This window comes from Bicyclus anynana, chromosome 12 (genome assembly GCF_947172395.1).
Source record: "Bicyclus anynana chromosome 12, ilBicAnyn1.1, whole genome shotgun sequence".
NCBI classification, from domain to species: Eukaryota; Metazoa; Arthropoda; class Insecta; order Lepidoptera; family Nymphalidae; genus Bicyclus; species Bicyclus anynana.
This window is the reverse complement of record NC_069094.1, coordinates 9,402,291-9,426,308: the sequence shown is the minus strand read 5'-3', so window position 1 is coordinate 9,426,308 and position 24,018 is coordinate 9,402,291. Positions and strand designations below refer to the sequence as shown.

At 33.3% G+C, this 24,018-nt stretch overlaps 1 protein-coding gene across 1 annotated transcript; it reads right to left on the bottom strand.

The window, feature by feature from the left end:
* Positions 1–2,615: 2,615 nt before the first annotated feature.
* Positions 2,616–20,664, bottom strand: LOC128198557 (myrosinase 1-like; the record flags this gene model as incomplete). The annotated part of the gene is given in 8 exon segments (XM_052884624.1): positions 2,616–2,789; positions 4,303–4,434; positions 8,678–8,775; positions 9,744–9,879; positions 11,613–11,883; positions 12,741–12,909; positions 18,819–18,952; positions 20,615–20,664. Coding segments are annotated over 8 exon segments (1,164 nt in total), but the record flags the coding sequence as incomplete, so codon positions are not given.
* Between the last annotated feature and the right edge of the window lie 3,354 nt (positions 20,665–24,018).

Here is a 24,018-nt window from a genome sequence, read left to right as displayed (position 1 = left end):
AACATATATAACGTCATAAAAACAACTAAACCAATTTAAAAAAATCTCGTCTCAATTAAAAGAAACTGTACGTTATTAGTACGTTATAATCCATCTACGCAATTTGTAATTTACAACGAAATGGGAACTTATCTATACTCTATACTAATATTATAAAGAGGTAAAGTTTGTAAGTTTGTAAGTTTGTCACATTTTTTAAATGGGGTAAACTTCGGAACTACTGGTCCGATTTTAAAAATTCTTTCACCAGTAGAATGCTACATTATCGGGGAGTGCTATAGGCTATATTTTATATTGGTATCATATATATTAGCCGAGTTATCACAGTTTTTGTCATACAGGTCGGACTGAACTCCTCTTAAAAAGACTTATTCGCATGCGCTGCCTTAACTATTGTGTAAAACTGAAATTAATGTATGGAGACATTATGTATCTTTAAAAGTTCTATAAAAAAGTCCGCGACACCATATATCTATCTTCTATATATTAACAGATATAATACCTTTTGTGTTTTAAAAATTATTAATTTTATATACTTAGGTTTACGTCATTATTTATACAATTAAACTTTAATCCTTATTAAAATAAATTATTTAATAATCACAAGGATATTATGGAGATAAGATTTGCCTTTTACAGTATGTTAATTACTTAAATAGTTTCGGAGATAATACAAAATTTCTAAAAGACGCAGAAATTCCGCTATATGACGCCCGACGCTTTCATTTACGTAGTTCCCGTTCCCGTGTGTATATGGGGATCAAACATAGCCTATGATACTCGCAAATAACGTAGCTTTCTATTGGTAAAACAATTTTCCAAATCGGTCCAGTAGATCCAGAGATTACCTCCTACAACCACACGAACTTTACCTCTTTATATTATTAGCATAGAAGTCTCTATTTCTTTTGGTCATACCACCACTCTCGAAGGACTGGACCGATTTTGCTAAGGGTAGGAGTAAGATAGAGAAGTTACAGGGTAGGGTAGGGTACGGGTAGGGAAGCGTAGGGGTAGTGTAGGGGTAGGGTAGGTTTAGGGCCGGGTTTAGGGTAGTAGAAGGGTAGGGGTAGAGGTAGGGTAGTGGTAGGGTAGAGGTACGGGTAGGATAGGGAAGTGGTAGGGTAGGGGTAGGATAGGCGTGAGATAGGGGTACGGGTGGGATAGGGGTAGGAAAGGGATAGGGTACGGGGAGGGTAGGGGTAGGATAGGGGTAGGGTGTAGGTAAAGCAGGGGTAGGGTAGGGGTAGATTTGGGGGTAGATTTGGGGTAGGATAGGGGTAGGGTGGGGGTAGGGGCAGGGTAGGGTAGGTTAGGGGTAGGGTATATGTAGGGGTTGGGTAGGGTAGGGTTGAGGTAGTGGTAGGGTAGGGGTAGGGGTAGTAGTAAAGTTGACATCGAAATTTACGCGGACGAAGTCGCGGGCGTCCGCTAGTTGTGTTATAAAATGAAAAAAACATTTGTTTACGCTTTCTTTTTCTTTTTTTTAGTGCTTACCCTAGTTGAGAACATTGTGCCCCTAAGTATGAGCTGACAAACTTTTAGCATTTATAAAATCAGATGTATCTGGTATTACAGCCTCTCGGTTTAAATATAGGAGTAGTTAAACTTTATGGATTTCATATTTTTAAACAAGTCATAATTGATAGTTGAACTTGGCTAAGGTAAACTTAATCAGATCGCTATCGTTGCCGTCCAACACTTAGACCGGTTAAATTAGACCAAAAAATAAGGGTAAAGTGACCTGTGAACAGGCCTACTGGGGAAACCACGTCAATCAAACGCGCTAAGTGCACAACCTCATAAGTGGTGTGAAAACGTGTAGATTACAACTTTTTCGATCGATCTCTCAAAACAACAAAATGAATACATTTTTTGTAGATAATTTTGTGGTCTACAATTTTATCTTAGATATATATTTACGATTTTGCTGAAAATCGCTAAAAACTTATTTTTTTGACCTGGAATAAAAAAATTTCCTTAGAGGGAAAATATGGGGAACTTTCAAATTTTATTTTTAATCATATTTTAAACAATCTTACTGATTTTCAGCTTGTTGGGAATTTATGTAACTTCGAACGTCTAATATGACCGGACTACTAGTATGTGCTATTTATTTAAGTCGAGTTAGTTTGTTAAAGTCGTTATACCGCTATTTATCAGTTGCCAGGGGAACCTCGTTCGGCTGTCAGCAGGGGTTACGTCATGAGCAAGTAAGGTTGTTAGGTTAGTTAGAATATTTGTCGCTTTAGCTATGTTTATCCAGACAGAAAAATCTGCTTAGTTCGGAAAATAAAAAAAAATACACAGTTAAACTCTTAAATTAGTTAAAATAAGTATATTTTTAAAAGTCTACTAAGCAAGGCCTGGAAAGGGAATTAGAACTTTAAATCCGCTATCCTGCACCGATGCGTGTTCTTCTGAAAGACGCAACCATCAGTATTTTCTCAAGACGTTGTCACGTTCACGTATCGTCAGTAAGATGACTTTAAAAACAACCGATTTTTTTCTCTAATTCTAATTCTCTTCACCTTTCTTCACCAATCTTATCAAAAAAAGGACTCTTTTTCGAGTTCTTGCGTGATTTATATTTACTTTAAATACATTATACTCACTGCAAGCCAATCGGCACCAGGAATTGGCCATTTGGGGTCTTGATCAGACTTGACTCCAGTGTCGTGGTCGAGAGAAGGCACTGACCAGCCTGGCTCCATCGATGAAGGAGATGCCAAGATTGTAGTGTAATGATTAAGACCAAAAAAGTCTGAAGTTCCGCGTATCAGGTCAACCTGCAACCAATCATCAATACTCAATACATTTAAATAACATTTCATTGTCTGTCTGTGAAAAAATAACTGTTTACCCAAGTGCTTATAGTTTTTTACACGACACAAAACACAAACAAGCTTTTTTGAAATTCTTGTCTCTCTGTCTGATTGTTTGTCCGAACTAATCTCTGAAACGGCTAAAATGATTTGAATGATATTTTAATGAGGATAGAATAACATAAAGGCCATTTTTATCTATAATAAAAATATCTATAGTTCCCCGGGATCTGTGTAAAAGAGAATTTCAGACGGACGAAGTTGCATCCGCTACAATTAAATAAATATTTAAAAATCCTGCAAAAACAAATTTCTTTCACATATTTTGTCTTCTACAGGCAAGCAAATATCGGTGAGCCGACCTAATTTTACCCTTTTAGTCGTAATTTAGTTTTGAAGTAAAATAGGTGTAACCTTATAATTATATTGTATAATATTATTGAAATATATTTGCTCTTCAACAAAACGAAAAGCTAGTTCTATGACCTCTGAATGAACTTTGCCTTTTGAGTCCCTCGAGTCGTCAAACCTTAGAATGCTTCAATTAGAACAATGGGTACGATTTACACAAAAACGAAATAATATTATAATTTCTTTAATATTAATTAGTTTTTGTATAAATCGTATCTGTTGATGATTTGTGGGAGGAGTGATCTAGTTGAAGCCTTCTTATTAGGATATAACTCCTATAATACCCCTAAATGATAAGGATACCCCTAAATGATAAGGATGTTTTTTTTAATCTCTAGAATTAATTTATAAGGCAAAACAACGTTTGCCGGGTCAGCTAACTTATTTACTTAAGTATCACGTCGAGGTAAGTGAACGCAATAAAACGTGTTTAATTGGAAGTATAAGGAAGTTTTGTATTAAAAAAACACATATTTGCGTATCAGATTAAAATAACTTAATTCAGTTCTTCCTATTCCAAGTACCTGCCTAGGAACCTACCTTATGAACGTTTTCTTTTTTTAAGTCTCATTTTAAGAGCGACTCTAAACTCAAGATAGTATTTCGATTTACGCTATGTTGGGGGCTTAAAAGTTCTAGAATCTGTAGCTGTATGTCTGTACGAGTAAATAAAACAAAGTAGTTGTTGTTTTAAGTGCTATTTATGATTCCAGATTGGCAGAATCGATATGAAAACTGGTGGTGGCTACGTAATATCGGATCACGAGCTCCTGAGTTCGAATCTGGGATCATAAAACATTCAGCTTTTCTTTTATCTAAGAATTTTTTAGTAAAAAAAATTCTCAGCCTGGTGTAAAGAAGTTGGTTAAGTTACATATACTTGCCTCAAAGAACATGTTAAGCCCTCAGTCATTATCATTAACATTTGATAGTCTAACTTTATTAGTGGGGTGTGTCAAAGTTCCACATTATCCCCTCTCCTGAGAAAAAAGGCTTGTGCGTTAAAACTGGCTGATAATGATGAAGGAAGTTTTCCCTAAAAATTTAGAAGTTATGTTAAAATTACCTCTTCTGGTGTAAATACTGGCAGTCGGGATCGAGGATACCCTTGGATTTTACTCATGGTATCGATCCTTTCCCGCACCAGCGCTGGGTAATCTCCTTCTTTGGAGTATATTGGATGAGCATACAGTCCCAACTGAAGAATAAAAATTTGTATTACAAATCGTGGCAGCTAAATTGTAAGAAACATTTTATATGCGTGTTTAAACAAAAATTAATGTTAATATACATATTTTCCTTAAAAATTATCATAAACAGCCATTTATAAACAGCAATACGTTGGTTGGATTATGTTATGACTCTAATAAATAAGAGATTTATTGTTTTTATGTCGTTGCAATGAATTAAACAAAACGAATAATATGTGATCTCGCAAACGAGTTTAACAATTTGCATCAAATTTTCGTTTTTAGGGTTCCGTAGTCCACAAGGAAGTCTTATAGTTTCGTCATGTCCGCCTGTCTGTCCGTCCGCGGTTTAGCGCATAGACTATAACTACTAGAAAGCTGTGATTTGACATGAAAATGTACATAGAAAATGTGAACAAAGTCTTAAAATGAAATTTTGAAAAATATTTTTTTGGGGTACTTCCCCAACATGTAAAGTGGGGATAAATTTTTTTACTCGTTTATCTCATAGTTTGGGGTACTGTTGGATAGGTCTTTAAAAGATATAAGGAGTCTTTATTGAATACTTTTCAATTTAGGGATCCGTTTGAAAAATATGAAGCTTTTAATAAAAGCTAAATTTTTGTTAGACGGTTAAACTATCGGTTAAACGGTTATTCATGGATACGTAAAAAAAATTACAAAAGTAGGGTATATAATGAAATTACAAGAAAACTTACAACGGCTAATTAGAAATTAGTTTAAAGATCTAATCGCTAATCGACCGACTTAAAAAACGTAGTTGTTAATCGAAAATTGCATACTAATTCCTTTGTTAATTAAAAAGATAAAGTTGTCAGTTATATAACTTGTTATAAGTTTGTTAAAACTAGAAAGATTAAATTAAGTATAGTATAATTATGTATAATTAATTTCGTATATAAAATGGAAAAAAAAGTTTGAACAAAAAATATTTTTTTTTGGGTTCCTTCCATGTATGCAAAGTGAGGATGAATTTTTTATCGTCTATCCCACGGTGTAGGGTATGCTTATCGGTATTTTTGTGCATTACATAGGGGATTAAAGTGCTAACTTATTCTACGGAACCCTACTCTCCGCGTGGCCCGACACGCACTTGGCCGTTTTTAGATAAGGTTTTACTGTTTAAATAAATTAATTTTGAGTATATAGATATCCTTCACGTAAAATTAGAAAGATATGTTTTTTAATAAATCCATAATATATTTTTTGTTTGGCTCATATAAAACTTAATGATGCTATTGCAATTGTTTGTGAATCTGAAACATTTACAATAAAAAAGATTTTTAATATTGATTGACTATAACATGTTGTTCGGTTAGCTAAGTACGTAATAATTTGAGACAAAAGGTCCATTAATTATGGACTGAATGAAGTAACCGACTTGGTATTTCATGGATCTCACAACTTTTTACTGTAGAATAACTAAGTTGCGAAAATTGGTATATTTTACAAGTGTTGTTTTTGATGATAACCTTTTTAAGAAGTCAATTAACTATTTAATAATAATTATTGTTCACATAATATTTTGGTATAATATTAATTTTAGAGGCGCCTTAACGAGCCCTATTGTCATTTAAATATTTGAAACGTATTGCATCAGTAATGTTATAGTTTAAATCAATTATATGTGATTGTTTCCTGTGTTTATCGGACGTTATTAAATATAGCGCGACACGGAAGTTGACCTGCAGGTACAAGTCAAATATTACGAGTTTCTTGAAAGATACATTGCACTTTCTAGACACACTGTATGACTGTACAAGGTTAGGCAGGCGTATGTATACTTAAGAGGAATAATTATAATCGCTCATTTATTTAATTACTCATTATGTTTTTTTAATCAATCATCATTATTAATCCACATTCGGATCAATGCTGAGTTGGAGTCTCCTATTAGAATGAGAGGGATTAGGTAAATTTTGAAATAATAATGCGGATTGGCAGACTTCACATATACAGAGAATTGAAAAAATCCTTGGTATGAAGGTTTCGTCACGATGTTTTTCCTTCGTTTGAGACACTTCATATGTAATTTCTTAAAATGCACACAATCGAAAAGTTAGAGGCGCATACCCTGGACAGGATTCGAACCTACACAATTCGGAATCGGATTCGGAATGCTTAAATGGCTACTACGGCTTACGACTCATAAACTTCCTATACGTTTAAATAAAATTCAAGTGTAGGTATGTCTGTGATAACAAAATAACTGTGTTTTTCCAAGTGATTATAGTTATTTACACGAAACAAAAACACTAACAAGTTATTTGTAAATGTTTGTCTGTTAATTTGTCCGAGTTAATCTCTGAAAATGCTGAACCGATTTAAATGGGATTTTCACAGGTAGATTGAGCAACACAAAAGCTACTTTTATTCCGGAGATATCGTAAATTACGGTTTTTAAATCAACAAAAAATAAACCCTACCAAGTTAAAATTAAAAATTTTGAAACCCATCGAAGGTTTTAAATTAACTAGAATAACGACTATGTCATAAATTCTTTCCACCTTAACAGCAAAGTTAAAATGATGTCGCAATATCAAAGAAAATTATTTACTTGTTTATTTTTTATTTCAATATTAAAATGCATATTTTTTTAACAGATACAGCTAAGAACCTATAAGTGATAATGCAATCTAAGATGGAAGCGGACTAACTTGTTAGGAGGAGAATGAAAATCCACACCTCTTTCGGTTTCTACGCGACAACGTACCGGAACGCTTAATCGCTTAGCGGTACGTCTTTGTCGGTAGGTTGGTAACTAGCCACGGCCGAAGCCTCCCACCAGCCACAAATGATGTTGATGAGAATACGATATTAAACCAATTATATTTTTTGTGAGTGCACAGTTTATGACACATTATAGTTAACTCTTACTTTCTATAAACAAATAGTAAGTTGACAGGTGAACAATAATATTGTGACATATTATATGAAACGTCATAGCAATGACGTCACAGAGTTATACGGTCATAGTTATGACGTCTAAATAAAATTATGTTATTGGAATGTGTGTACTATGTCAAGGGTTTTGACTTGACCGGATCTTTTACCGCTATTAATCGTTGAGTCAACACTTCGATTTATTGATATAGCCGTGTCTAAGGCCGAAAGATACTTTAGAGGTGAACCGCGAAAATAATTGTAAATTATTATAATTCTCAGAATCTTACACCTTTTTATATACCTATATATATACCTAATTTTTTGAATATAACTATTGAATATTTATGTACTCGTATCAATAAATTAAATATTTTTTTAATTGGAATGAAATAGTGGAGTAGAGATTTTAAAATGTTTTGATATTTCGCTTTAAAACGGATAAACTATTTAATGTTAAACGTAAACTTAGAAATAGGTTACAGCTATTGCAATAAAGTTTATTTTTTGGTTTTTAAATAATGTAAATTAATTACACTTACAGGATGTTAGAAATAACCGCAATACTGGGTAAATTCATAACAGGAATCGTATTCCTGTCCCCGTATAGGCGAATTATTGTTCAAGGTCGTCGGCATTGGCAACAGCCTTAGGCCTATTTCACCACCTTCTGGTATGTAAGATAGTCTAACGTCAGCCTTATACGATTTTAGATAAAATTTGTGCCCAGAGCACTTAGGATGTGTAACAGTGAAAAAATCTTTATACTTAACAAAAAAAATTCAATCAGATCAGAAGGTAGCACATACGATGTTATTATTCGCATTTTATTTTTGTGATTTTGAAGTCGGTTGATTTTTTTTTTTAAAAAGATTTTAGTGTGTCCAAAACAAAAACAAACAAAACCCTGTTTACGAAATTGCCACAGAATTGGCAATTTCGTAAACAGGGACCAATCTGGAAGTATAATCTTTCAAACAAAAAAAGAATTTTCAAAATTGATTAATAGATGACGTACGAGGTAACACATATGAGGTAAACGAAATACGATGTAATACACATTAAAAAAAAACATACGCGTCGAATTATTGAGAACCTCCTTTTTTTGAAGTCGGGTTTAAAATATATCGAAATATCGTTATGACTACGGTGTCGATGTTTTTTTTTCACTGTTGAATAGATGGTAAACTTGTTCATTTGTGGCTGGCGTAACTGTAATTTTTATTCAGTCAATTTCTTACTTTTTCAAATGACTATGTATGATACATAGTCATTTGACTCAACACATGTCATAAAGTGGTAAAACCGGTCTTAATGCTACAATACTGAATTGAAATGTATACACACATGCATCTGAAGATATCGCTCGGCGGCGTCTACATCTTCTTTATTGTTGCTGTCCTTTGGTTCTGCGTAGAATGCATCGAGCGTTACTCCAATTTTACCTTAAAACAATATTTGTTTTGAGTAAAAAGTAATCCACTGTTAACTATCTCCCTATGTTTCTAACTCTTTCATAAGACTCCTCAGAAAAAAGTATTCCTTACACGATGACGTTATTATACTAGTACATAATCAAGCTTTTGTACAATTTTCGTCTGTCTGTCTTTCTGTTTGTCCAGGCTTATTTCTAGTACGGCTGAACCGATTTTAATGGGATATAGAGGAGGATGGAAAATAGAGGAGGTTTTAATAATTACCTATATTCGTTTAATAGAATTATGAATGATAGCGACTATTGTTACTAAATTAATATTAAATTTGGTTAATACGCTATTATAATCTTAATTGACCAATCATCGTGGAGCCTTGGCGTGTTTAGTAGGAAAAAATGCTATATTACATCTACAATAGAAGATAGATACAATGGATAGTTAACTGTTTATACAATTGTTACTGTGACCGATTTATGTTCTGTCTGTTAGAGTTAGTCTCAAGTAACGCATTATGTTTAAAATTTGTTAAAGAATTTTTTTGTCTAATTACCTGCTCTATAATTTCTAGTTATGGATCATGAGATGACTAAATAACAGTGGCGAAGGATGAAATTTAGATATACCTACCTTTATCTGTCCCAAAGAAAACGAAATTCATAATTTAATGTGATACAAACTCCGGTTTCTCATATAGATACTGTACAAAAATGAATGTGCATGGACTTTTAAAGGTAACCCAGCGGGAATCGGCTTGCATGAACTCTTTGCCGCTGCTATATAAAATTGAAATACATATTCCTTCCTTATAATTCCTAGGTTTGTAATTAATCTTAAAGGTCGGCAATGCATTTTTGTATACATAAAATGAAAGAAAGAGTGCAGAAATAAAATATCCACATTGTCATTCGTGGAAATTAAACTTATCAGGTACCTACCAAAAAGTTTAGTCATACCTAGGGAATCTAAAATCAACTAACCTTTTTGCTTCGGTCGAAATTCCTTATCATACAAATGATAAACTCTCGCATGTCCCAATAACATGTAATGAGAGCACAAATAAAATCCAACTCCGTGTGATTTCATCGCTGGAACGAAATTATTCAGATCGTAACCCTGTAAAATAAAGGACATGTTGTTTTATGGACCATAATAATGCCTATTTTACATTGGTCAAAAGGGCCTTATATGGTGGAGGGGATTTTATGTTTACGCATGCCGTAAGTAGGTATGCCAAAACAGTTTTAGTTAGTGGTCGGCCACGCAGTTAGGGTGAATACGAATAGGTTCATTCAGAATCACCACATGCTTAAGCTACTGTTACACATGCTTATTTCAAGCACGAAATCATGCTACTATTGAGCAGTTGCTACTTATTAGCATGTGTATCGTAACATTGCTAATAAAAAAGGAATCGGAGGCAGAGGTTATATATCCGCTGGAATATATTACATAAAAATATGTTGCATGTAGATAATTCTACTTATAAACTACTCGTAGCTTATAAAATGGCTACCGAGCTAATCAGCGAATTTATTAGATATTCCCCAAGAGCCTCATTAACGATTAGTCCCGAACAATATAATATGAATTATTTTAGCCTTCTGATAGCTGTTGAGCTCAATTAACCCTCTCGTCACCGCCGTCTTAAACTAGGCTGGGTACCTTGGGCATACAAGAATTTGGGGCCCTTTTGGAAAGTAAAAAAAGCGAATTATACTAAATTTTTAAATAAGTATGACATTTATTATAGTTAATTAAATACAGTATGATATAATATGCCATAAATTATATTAGAATGATGCTGGTTTTTGTTTACATTACGATAACAGTGTAATTCGGAATTTATGCGTAGGAATGGGCGCAGTCATTGATATAATGGCCTAGTAAATACCTTCTGATAAGATCACTGATTTGTGAAAAAAGTGTAACGTGCACGAAAAAAATGTTTTGAGAATAAATGTGTGAGAGAATTTGTCAATCAATCCTTGGGGCCCCTGAGAATAGGGGCCCTGGGCACGTGCCCCTCGTGCCCTTAGCCGAAGACGGTATAAGCTCTCGTCATTTAACCTTCTTGTAAAAATCTATTTTTTATTGCAAATGAGTTGTTTATACTCATACGCATTAAACTTATGATATTTTTGCATTTGATTATTATTAATGAATGAATCCTGTTTAATTTAGACTGTTTATTCATGATGTTTATTAGTTATTCAAATTAAACCACAAACCCCAGGGGCACTATTTATATTATTTTTTATTTTGTTTACGTAATTTGACATAATTTTTAATTTTTTGTTTCTCATTTAGATAGAATTTGGAGAAACAGGATACATGAAATTGTGAGTTTTCTTTCTTTTGAGTTATATCCAATAGAAACCTGGACTTAATAAGTTGGTTGGTTGGTGGTGCTATTCCCCTGCTATTCCTGGTCTATGTCACTAACATCTGAGTGATTGTTATAGGATCAAAATATTATTAAGCTGCTACCCCGTCTTGGAGCAGTATGTTTGGTTTTAGCTTCGTCTTTATTGAGATTGACCATACCTTACACTGGACCATTAAAAAGAGATCTGTGATGAGTAATTTTTTTTGTTATGTTCTCATGCGATCAGTCAGATGAGCACAGAGGTGATGTAAGGAAATTTGATGATTAGAAGCAATACTCTCCAGCGAGAGAAGCTCCATGTGTGTGTCTTAATATGTGGCTTTTATATAATAAGAATTAGCTTGTCAACCGCCGGAACGGTCAGGTGATTTGGTTTCCAAATCAAGCTTTGTACACTGTTACTGGATTTTATTTCAGATTTTATTTTATTTCTTTAAAATAAATGTAAAAGTATACTTACATTATAACAATGTACATGAAGCTCGTTAATCGATGTCCATATTTTGACAATATCTCCAAATAAACTAAACACTACTCTCGCGTAATCCTCAAAATAATCCACCATCTTCGGATTGGTCCACCCGCCTAAGTCCATAAGCGCTGTGGGCAGGTCCCAGTGGTATAGTGTGACTACAGGAGTAATTTTGGCTTCAATGAGCTCGAGCAAAACCTTGCGGTAATGTCGGACACCTGCTTTGTTTATATAGTGGTCGGTACCGTTTGGTAAGATTCTGAAAAAAAAACACAATTAATATTTTCGTATGATCTTACAAAGACATAGTATAAAAATCTTATTTAAAAATACTCGTGTCAGTGTCACAGTGTTAGTTGCTGTCCCGAAACTGGTCACCGTCTAGGTTTTAGGACACCTAAGTTTTAGGGGCAGTGCACCCCAAAATCTATAAGGCAAAACAACGTTTGCCGGGTCAGCTAGTTAAAATATTACATCTTAAAATGCTGTAGATAATATGCTATACGGGATATAAAAACGCAAATTCAAGTTTTTTGGATTTTGATGTTGTGTTCTATTTGGATACAGTAGAATATCGTTGATAAGCTTTGCAATTAAAACTCCTGTTTAGATTTAGAGAAAAATGTTTTTAATTCTACCGGGATTCTCGAGGCAGGCAGCTATTAACGTATTAGTTCGACGATCCTAATTGGCTGGCAACGCTGCCAACAAATTGAACAGGTATAGGTTTTTTTTTTTATTTTCTTAGGTTCTGCATTCGATTAAAGTAACATTACAAGCAAAATATGTGTATAGATATACTGAAGTTTGTATATCTACGTTTTTCATAAAAACTGTTTTACGAATTTAAAAGGGACGTTATTTTTTCAAGGAAAGTAGAATATAAATTGAAGGCAGTCTGTTTTTCACAATTAAAAAATTTTATGAAGTACGTAAATCTTGATTAATTTATCTTCAACAGATTAAATAATTAAAAAAATATATTTAAATATAAAGTTAAGTGAACGAGAAAAAAAATGTAATGATTTCCTCATTAAAAAATATTTCGTTATACCAAATTAAGTGAGGATTATAATTTTTGTCCTACAAAAGGTTATTCAATACATTTACTCGTACCTTGGCCATGACATCGACATTCTATAATATTTGACTCCGAGAGATTTGATCATAATAATGTCTTGTTTGTATTTGTGATAAGAATCAGCGGCCAGGTCACCGTTCGTGTGATCCACTGTGAAATTTGGATGTTTATGTAAGTAGGTGTCCCACATACTTTCGCCTTTGCCTGTAACAAAAACAAAAATTTTAATCTAACTAGCGTGTGTGTTATTCTTAAAATATATAAAAGAAAGTAGTTCTAGTTTCACTAACTTAATTAAATTAATAAAAATCCTAAAGTTCTAAGAGGAAAATTAATTATTATTATTGTTATTATAGACGGAGAGCCAGGACAGCTAGACTTTCGTCATTTTATAAAAGCTGATAGTTTGTCAGCTCATGCTCCTACTATAGATAAGTACCATAGAGTATGGAATTACTATAAATAAGTACCACAGCTAACTATAGAGTTTGGACCGTGGTGACATTGGATGATAGCAAGTTTCTAGGATCTAGACCCTAGACGTAGGGTCTGGATCAAACTCCATAATTCGCTACCGTACTTACATATGGTAGGAGTATGAGCTGACAAACTATCAGCTTTTATAAAATGACGAAAGTCTGGGGTTCACGGGCTCTTAGTACATTAATATAGAACATGTTTTAAAAACATATGAATATGTTTTTAATGGTTGCATAAAGAGGAATTCGTGAGAACAAAGCTTTAAGCCTTTTTATATAAGGAAGAAAATCTATTCCCTTATATGGGATTTTAACAGGCGTATTCCAGGATTTGAGATCAGAAAAGTGCAATTCTTTAATACCAATAAGTTATTATTCATCAATTGTGCTAATCAGTAAATTTGCATAAACAATATAAATTTTAAAAGCTGATAAAACTTAGACTTAGTTACTCTGAATAGTTTATGCGTCCGAACAACCTTAAAACTTTACCGACGCTAGGAATCTTAATAGGTGCTTAAACTTCCAACCATATTACTGTTCCTATCTTTAGACATTTAATTTAAAACTTACTACAATTAGGAGTTAATTTAATTAATTTTATTGCGGTTTACAGAAACAAATAAACATATATATTATGTAAATTAAATAATGTTACCTGTTTTTGAGTAATGAGTCTTTACTCTTGGCTTAAAATGTGATAATAGACTCATATCATAGAGGTTTTAATATAGGTATTTACAATTTATTTATTTATTTGTGTTCTTCTTTTCTTGGACCAATATGTGTTTGGAACCCTCGTAGCTTTAATGTTAATTTTTTGACCAATTATTATCACTATTATCTAATAACTTTTCGAAACTGCTTGTAAACTAAGCCTTATTGAAATTATTTTGACTTTGACTTTTACTTAAAAAGGGAATAGAAGTGAAAAACAAGACCATCCGGCTAGTAATTTTGAGTTTTTAGGCATTTCGTTTTTTAATGGTAATTTTCATTTTTTTTTAATTTATACAAGTTAGCCCTTGACCACAATCTCACCTGATGGTAAGTGATCATCTAATCTAAGATAGTAGCGGGCTAACCGGGGATCGAACCCAGGAGACCTCCGTCTTATAAATCCACCGCGCATACCACTCGCTACAATCGCAATGCTTTTAAATCGTTATAGTGGTTAGTGATAGCTCTACCAAGACTGCGCTTTTCGATTTCCAGTCACCATTCAAGCTCCTTCGAGCCACAAAGTCTATCGATTCTTAGATCTACGTACTCCATTCATTACTCTTTCAGCATTAGCAAGTCGTTAATCAATGTCAATATCAGTAAATCTAGTTAATAAATCTTTTAACTATTAGTCTTCTTATGAATCAATGACTTTGTGATACTCTTTAAGAAATATCTTTATTTAGGAATCAATCTGATAGTTATAATTTAGCGTAGCTATATCCATTCATCGTCATCCTATCAGCCGATGGACGTCCACTGCAGGACATAGGCCTTTTGTAAGGACTTCGAAATATCAAGATACGGAGCCACCTGCATCCAGCGAATCCCTGCGACTCGCTTGATCTCGTCAGTCCACGTGGTGGGGGGTCGACCAACACTGTGCTTACTAGTGCGTGGTCGCCATTCCAGCACTTTGGGACCCCAACGTCCATCGGCTCTTCGAACTATGTGCCCTGCCCATTGCCACTTCAGCTTCGCAACTCGTTGAGCTATGTCCGGTGACTTTAGTTCTTCTGCGGTTCTTTTTTCTATATCCATTAACCTTGGATAATAATTTCGTTGCATTTTAGCACTATGACTTATATCGCTTGTCTTCTCACGTTTCAAGTAATCAAATTTAACGTTGTGTAAAAGGAAAAACATTTGTCTAACTTAAAAAGAAAACGTTTATAAAAATATTTATTACAAAAGGAAGGAATAAACACGCTCTGCGTCAGCTTGGAAAAGGAATAGATGTTATCGTTTAGGCTTACTTTGTTTTTGTAACACATAAATCTATTCTCAGGATAAGGCGGGCACATTGCTTACTATCGCAAATGCTACTTGAAATTTTTTATTTGACAACAAATTTTTCTCAACCACACCTGGCTGAATAAAACTGTACTAAAAAGTTTTTAACAAGAGTTTCTTTACTAAAACTGCCAAAATTTCTGTAGCAACTTCATAAGCCAGGTTCAAGTTAGCCAAAAACTTTAAATTAGACCACAATTTTAAATAACACCACAATTATATTCTATACCCCTAAAGTTTATAGAAATTTTCAGCTTTTGTGCAACTTTTAAGTATCAGTTTTATAATTGCTTAATTATTATACTGTCTTCCCGTTTCTTTACACAAACTGCTAAGTTTTTCTTAAAAATTAGTAAAAGGGCAGTTTGCCACTAAAAGATTTTTATATTACAAATTCATAGAGCTTCCTTTTTAATTTTTCTTTATTTATTTAGTAGAAAGTTGTCCCATTGTGTATTCAGTATTTTAAAATTTTCTATTGGTATTTTATTTTATTTACTACTAGAAGATACTGGCGACTTCGTCCGCGTGAAATTAATTTTTTCACACATCCCGTGGGAACCGTGAATTTTCCCGAATGAAAAGTGCCTATATGTTGTTCATAAAATTCATCTATCTTCCGATGAAAGTCCTATTAAAGGCAGAAAAAAAATTGTTTATGTTTTAGTATAAATAAATAACTAGACAAAGACAGACGCTTATGTAGACTTTATATGTATTGATGTATTCAAAATACATTGTACCTAATATACGAGTATACAAATACTCACCTTTTAGTAAATTTTGATTTATAGTAGGTATAATATATAAAATCTTTTTTTCATAAAAATTAAAACGGGGTGTTAAATATATTACATAATAAATATATTTATTTAAAAAGAGCAACTGTTGAGTTTCTCGCCAGTTTCTTCTCAGCAGAACCTACCTTTTGAACCGGTAGTAGAATTTTTACATATAGTCAACTAACGGGTCAAAAGTGCTTGTAAACTGAGCCTACTTGAAATAAATTAATTTTGATTTTTATGATTTTTCTTCTGTGATTGAAACATAGTTCCAAATACGTGTTATAATTGTTATCCTTATTTGGATACAAATTAAATCAGCATTATTATTTTTTTTAGTTGTAGTATAAAATCAGTGTTTTTCCTGTAAACGTTATATTACACATGCAATAGGTGTGATAAATTATTCATGTTATCTATTAACGTAATCAATGGTATTCTAATGTAACCATATTTATTACAAACATTTAAGTACTTACATATTTTTTAATTATTATAGCGTGGTGGACTATTGGCCAAACCCCTCTCATTCTGAGAGCAGACTTGTGCTCAGCAGTAAGCCGAATATGGGTTGATTGGAGTAGCTTATATAATATAAATAACTAGCGGACACCCGCGACTTCTTCCACGTAGAATTTAGTTTTTCACAAATCCCTCGGGAACCATGGATTTTCCGCGATAAAAAGTAGCCTACTGGCATGTGTATCCAAAGTAAGTTTCTATTCTAAATTTCAGGCAAACAAAAAGAGCCGGCACGTGTTCACTGTCCATAAACCTGCGGCGTTGTTGTTAACTTTCTAAGTAATTATAGCCATGCTCTTCGGACGAGACGACAGCTATGCTCATTGATGGTAGAAATGAGTATTGCGATACTACATCCCTAGACGAGCTGTTACAAAAAGCTCTTCTACGAAAAATTATACTAAAAATTAACAAAAGCCATTTATAAAACACAAACAAACAAACTCAAGTTACACAAAATATATTAAATAGATCAACACAATAAAACAACAATAATCTAACACGATCTAAAACTATTAACTGCCGGGTTTTGTTTTGCGCGTCGATACACATTTAATTAATGCAGCATATTTATTATTCTCACATCCTGTTGAAACTTGTTATGTTACAAAAAAAATCGTATCAATAATTATTGTTATGTAGCAAAAATATTAAACAACTAGCGGTCGCCCGTAATTTCGTCCGCGTGAAAATCAGTGTTTCACAAATTCCGCGGGAACCATTGCCCTTTCCGGAATAAAAGTAACCTATATGTTGTTCAATGATCGCTAACTATGGGCCTCATTAGAAGGCTCAGAGTCACACAGCGGGCGATGGAACGAGCTATGTTAGGAGTATCTCTGCGTGATCGAATCGGAAATGAGGAGATCCGCAGAAGAACCAAAGTCACCGATATAGCTCAACGAGTTGCGAAGCTGAAGTGGTAATTGGCGGGGTACATAGCTCGAAGAGCCGATGGACGTTGGGGTCCCAAAGTACTGGAAAACTAGAAAGTGCAGTGTTGGTCGACCCCCCACCAGGTGGACTGACGACATCAAGCGACTCGCAGGGATTCACTGGATGCAGGTGGCTCAGTATCGTGATGTTTGGAAGTCCCTACAAAAGGCTTATGTTCTGCAGTGGACGTCCATCGGCTGATATGATGATGATGATGATCCTCCTCTATCTTACAGTGAAAGTCCCATTATAATTCGTTTAGGTGTTCAAAAAAGTAGTCCGATTAGAGGCAGACATACAGACAAAAAATTTAAAAAGGTTGTTTGCGTTTTTGCGACATGCGTCGTGTAAATAACAATAAGCACTATGTAATTCTACCCGTATGTTTTTTTTTAATGTTTGTTACTAATTTTGAAAATAATTTTTTTGTTTGAAAGAATATACAGATTGGTCCCATTTCATTTTAATGAAAATCGATTTAGTAATTTTGTGTTAAAATCAAAATAACTGAAATACGTCTTTCAAGTCTGTTTCATTTTTATGTTAAAAAGATTATCTAACTCTTAAACTACGGTAAATTGTATGTAGACAACAATGCTGATTTGTGGCAAGAATAACGAAAAAAAAAATATTTAACTTAGAAATCCTCGAGCGACATTCGTTTTACTGAGAAAAAATTATAAAATCTACTTGACCTCCTGTCAAAGAGTCAATATATCTAGTGGTCTTATTATTTCCACTTGTTCAAAGTGATTCCGATCGTCTAAAATACACTATTTTACACACCAAAACCATCCGCTTCCATCTATCTTAGACTGCATCATCACTTACCACCAGGTGAGATTGTAGTCAAGGGCTAACTTGTAAAGAATAAAAAAAAATACAAAGTCATTTTAATATTTCCGACTATCCATGTAACACACGGCTTTATCTATCCTTGCATTTTAAAATACGTAATCGTAGTGGAAAGACTGTTGATATCGACGAGTTATCGCAAATGGCACTCTGTACTTTCGCAAATGGTACTAGTAAGCTACTTCAGGACATTTATCAATGAATAAGTTTGGCTAGATCATGATATAAGGATGCGATATAAGGGACACAATTAAGGATCTATTTACAAAAGAAATATTTTTTACTCCGATAATATCATTTTAGAGCACATGCTCCTTAGACATTTTTAATTCATTTTCCTTAAAGAATAGAGTTATGGGAAATACTCCTGAGCATCCTGTATATAATAGAATTAAACACAAAATTGTCCATGTGTGCGCTCAGTGGAGTAGCTAAATTCGGATCACTTTTTGCGGTGATTTTGTAGACACTTAACATGTCTATAGTATAAAATGTCGTTGTTATTAAAAGTAAAAGAACTTACCATCTTCATTCCAAGCGCCTTCAATTTGAAATGCAGCCGTTGCGACGCCGAACATGAATTTGTCCGGAAACGAATAATTGCTCAGCCCATTCTTGCTTACTATCGTGTTCACTCCTTTTGTTATAAACAGCAGGCTAAAATAAAAAAAACACACCGTTCCATATTGTCTATAGTTTAATCTAAACTAATTTACACATCATCATCTAAATACCCAATATTCAAAAAAGGGCACGCAAAATGAAACTGTTTACTATTCCAACATGTAGGTTGGTGCAAACCCGCGAGTCACCTCTTGTTCGCGCGTTGGCATTGCTAAGCGGGGTATTGGAGTGGGATCCGGGTTTAGATTTGTTTTTCTCCTCGCCTGCTGAATTTCATAGAACTTTAGCAGATACGTTCAAGTAATTCAGGAATTATAGATAATTTATATAAACACATTAGGTTGAGCCTGTAATGTTTATATATAAATATATGTGTATAAAATAAATAAATAAATAAATAAATTTAATTTTTGGCTGGTGGGAGGCTTCGGCTGTAGCTAGTTACCACCCTGCCGTCAACGACGTACCGCCAAGCGATTTAGGTATGATGCCGTGTAGAAACCGAAAGGGGTGTGGATTGTCTTCCTACTCCTAACAAGTTAGCCCGCTACCATCTTAGATTACATCATCACTTACCATTGTAAAGAATAAAAAAAAATTAAAAATAATACATTAGCGGACGCCCGCGAGTTCGTTCACATGAAATTATAAAATCTACTTTACACAAATCCCACCGGAAAATAGATTTTTCCGGGATATAAAGTAGCCCTCCTGCTAGAGCTTATCTATCTCCATTCCAAATTTTAGCCAAATCATTTAAGTGGTTGCGCCGTGAAGGATAAACAAACACACACACAAACTTTTGCCTTCTTAATCTTAGTTTGATCTTTCTTCTCTAAAGCGCGATTTTTTTAGGCCTAAATCCCTAAGTCAGTTTACAATGGAACAAGTTAAGCTTAATTTACATTCAATCAGATAAAATACCCGTTATAGTATTTTTGGACCGTAGGTATTTAGTTTACTTGAACTCAGTTTTCCTTGAATCTCAGTAATCTGTTAAGATGACTAAATATGCAGTAAGATCTCAGAACATTCTACACCCATTCTTGATGAGTACTGTTTACCAACAAACAAATTAAAATGAGGGTATAAATCACTAGTAATTTCACAACTAATAATAAGTATAATTAACTTGTTCTTAAGTTAATGCTTAGAACAGTTAGATATGGTTACTATATTTTATATAACATTTTATAAACAAACCATACATTATTTAAAATAAATAAGTTATGAAATGACATGCGTTTTCTACCTTCATTTCTAATTTGTTTGTAAACATTATTGCATTTTGAGACTGTCGGAAAGATCTTCTACATCGGAACAATCTTACGAAAGCAAAGTTAAAAAATTGCATTTGTGAGTAAGCAAAGTCACGAGCAACCATTAGTGAAGGTTTATCATTTAAAAAGAATTAATCAGAAAATATTATTCTACAAAGAAACTATTCACAAATATTCATAAATAACAATAAAAACCCACGCGTGCAGGTGAAAGTAATAAAAAAAGATTATCCTTCACTGTAATCTATCACACAACAAATATTGAATCTACAAAGAAAATGATGAAAATAATTGTTCATTATTTAAACAACAACACTGAGCACTTAATCACAGAACAATACATTTTCCTAGTACGAGTATCTAAGCTGAGAAAATCACAACGAAGTTGACTTAAAAATGGACAATATTTATTAACCTGAAGCACGCAATAATAGCGATATGGGCGACTCTACTCGGGCTCTGCATTTTGCTAACTAAAATGTGTCTGGTGTCGTTAATAATACAACTTAATATTTGCAACCTTTACCGCGGAACAACCTTCGACTTAGGGTTTTCCATTGTGATATATCGGACACATTTTGCACTTCCTAATCAGGATTTGATTTATAAGTGATATACGTTTCCTTCCTACATAGGAAATGTAATAATGGCTCAGATAGCAATAAATATTTAATTATTACCCCATTAAAACATTTTATTGTAAGCGCTATAAAAAGATCGATACCAATCAATGTAATATCCATGTCTTTAGATATCTCATAACATACATATCCTACGAGTACTTAGTATCTTCAGTAGACCGGTAAATGTAAGTCTTCTTTTATAGAGGAAAATAGCATACGACAATTATTTTAAATGTATTTTAAAAAGAGTAAGAACAAAAATAATAAAATATTTTTAACAAAAAAAATGAACCGACTTCAAAATTACAAAAATTAACCAAAAAGCGAAAAATGACATCGTATGTGCTACCTTCTGATCACTTTGAAGACGGTGCAAAGCCGTTTCTTTAATTGAAGCCGTTTCAGAAAGAAACAAGGATAGAACTGTCATTGTATCTTAAAAGTAAATGATTTAATCGGTTTTAGTTACTAAATACTATAATAACTTAGTTTCGTTTAGTTAAAATTTAGTTACTAAATACTATAATAACTTCATTTTAATACAAAATTACTAAACCGATTTTCGTGAAAATTAAATGGGACCAATCTGGAAGTATACTTTTTCAAACAAAAAAGTAATTTTTAAAATTGGTTAAGTAATGACGGAGTTATGCGGTAAACATGCGTCGAATTGAGAACCTTCCTTCTTTTTTTTGAAGTCGGTTAAAAGCTGCATATTTTTAGCAAAATTTATTTACAAGCATGTTTGTAAAGTTAAAGTTGAAAAATAAAAAAGTTAAGTTTGACTATTTGTAGATATCACCGGATCGAAATACAGGTTCTGCTGAGATCTGGCAATAAACTCAACAGGTTGCTGTTCTAGAATCATCAAACGAATTCTACATCTTATGTGAAGATGAAGGCCGATCCAATTGCCTTAGCATATTTGTGATTAATAAATTTGTTAAATTATAAAATTATTTATTTTATTGTATTATTTTTCTATAAATTTCTTGATGTTAATCTTATCGTCAAGTAAGTATCTGGTTTTTATAGTATTTAGTAACTATTAAGTTTGAGCTTAACCTGGTTTCACGGAGATCGTATATAGGAAATAGAGTATTGGGAATAAACCAACCAAACACCCTTTATATCAAACTGTTCCTATTGGTTTTAGTGTAAACTAACTGACGCCACGCGGTTACACCCGCGTGGTTCCCGTTCCCGTAGGAACACGGGAGTAATAAATAGCCTATAGCTTTTCTTGATAAATGGGCTATCTAACACTGAAAGAATTTTTTAAATCGGTCCAGTAGTTCCTGAGATTAACGCGTTCAATCAAACAAACTCTTCAGCTTTATAATATTAGTATAGATAATGTACAGTGTACACTGTAAGGTATCGTCACGTCATGAAAGAAGCTGACACATTTTAGACTGCAGCGTATCGTCACGAAAGATCTGACACTTTTTGCTTAAAAGGTAGGAACTTACGCGGAACTTTTAAACGCAGAAACATTCAGCCAGTATTATTAACATTTCTTCGAGTAGGTACAACGACTTATAGTAGGTAATCATTAATAATTAAGTCAGTTATAAGATTTATTACATTGCCAATAAAAATTAAACACTAATTAGTTTAATTATTATTATTAAATGCTCAGTGCAAAAAATAAGAAATCTGTTAGTGTTCATTTACACGAGCGGCAGCTGCTACCGACGACTGCAGTCGACTGCCGTTGACTGCCGCCGAGACATCGATGACTGCAGTCGGCGACGCCGTCGCCTGCCGCCGAGTCGTCGTCGACTGCAGTCAGTCGTGTAAATGAACCCTTAATTTGCCGGTCTAAAAGTCGTTTTTATTGAATAATATTTAGTTAACTACTAATTTTCTTCTATTTATATGTAACATATTAATTAGACATTTATTTTTATTTATGTATATATGTACCTACTAGAATTTCTGTTCTCTAAAAATGATTAATTCCGGATGTTATTTAAAATATATAATTATTATAATATAAGATATATAAAATGACATAGCCATAGTAATATATTTGTGTGTAGTAATAATCAAGTGTATAATAAATAAATAATGATATTAATTTTAAATATAAGAATATATTATTTGTAATACGTGTTCGGTGCAAAACAATTAGGTAATAATAATAAAACGCAGAATTTGACACGGACAAAATCACGACAAACAAATCTAATATTATTAAGTATAACCTAGGATTTTGTTTTAAATGAATATTTGCCATATTTTTTATAATATAACCAATATTCCCATTCCACAGACCAATTGAACGGATCTGGAATCCGTACAATTATCCTGGATTTATTTATCTGTGGAATTATTTATTTAATAATCTGGAATAACAATTAGCAAGTTCCGCACGGTGTACCTTTTTACCGGTATTTTATTATTTTTGTGGGAATGGAATTTACGCGGCTGAAAGCGCGGGGCAATGCTAGTGGTGTCATAAAAAGTTAATTATCGTAACTGCATAGTCAAGTGCAACGGTACTGCAACAAAAACGAAACAACCTTCTTTTCATTTGAGGTGATCAAGTAAATGGCAAGGAACGTTGAAATAAATCTTTCTTCTCAAATATTATAAAAAAAAATATAGGCTGTTTGTAATATCTTGAAATTTATATATTACGTGCATGGAGGCTTTGATATTTATAAATCCTACTAATATTATAAACGCGAAAGTTTGTATGTTTGGATGTTTGTAACTCTTTAACGCCGCAACTATGAACCGATTTGGCTGAAATTTGGATTGGAAATAGATTTTACTATATATTAACAAATTAATAGGCTACTTTTTATGCCGAAAAAATGTATCAAAAAACGTATGTATGTTGCAAAAAACTGATGATTTTGATGGTATGAATGTTTTTACTCTTTCCGTCGCGACTACTGAGCCGAATTACCTGAAATTTATAGTAGAGATAGATTATAGTCTGGTTTAACATATAGGCTACTTTTTATCCCGGAAAAATCCATGGTTCCCGAGGGATTTGTAAAAAAGTAAATTTCACACGGACAAAGTCGCGGGCGTCCGCTAGTAGATTATCATTAGTTCCCTCGAGGCTTTAATGCATAGAAAAACTATAGCCTCCTATTGTTATGTACAATTTGATGACGTAACCTACTGTTAACAATTGTCATTCCCATACATTTTCTTGTTTCTTTCCAAACTTTCCACA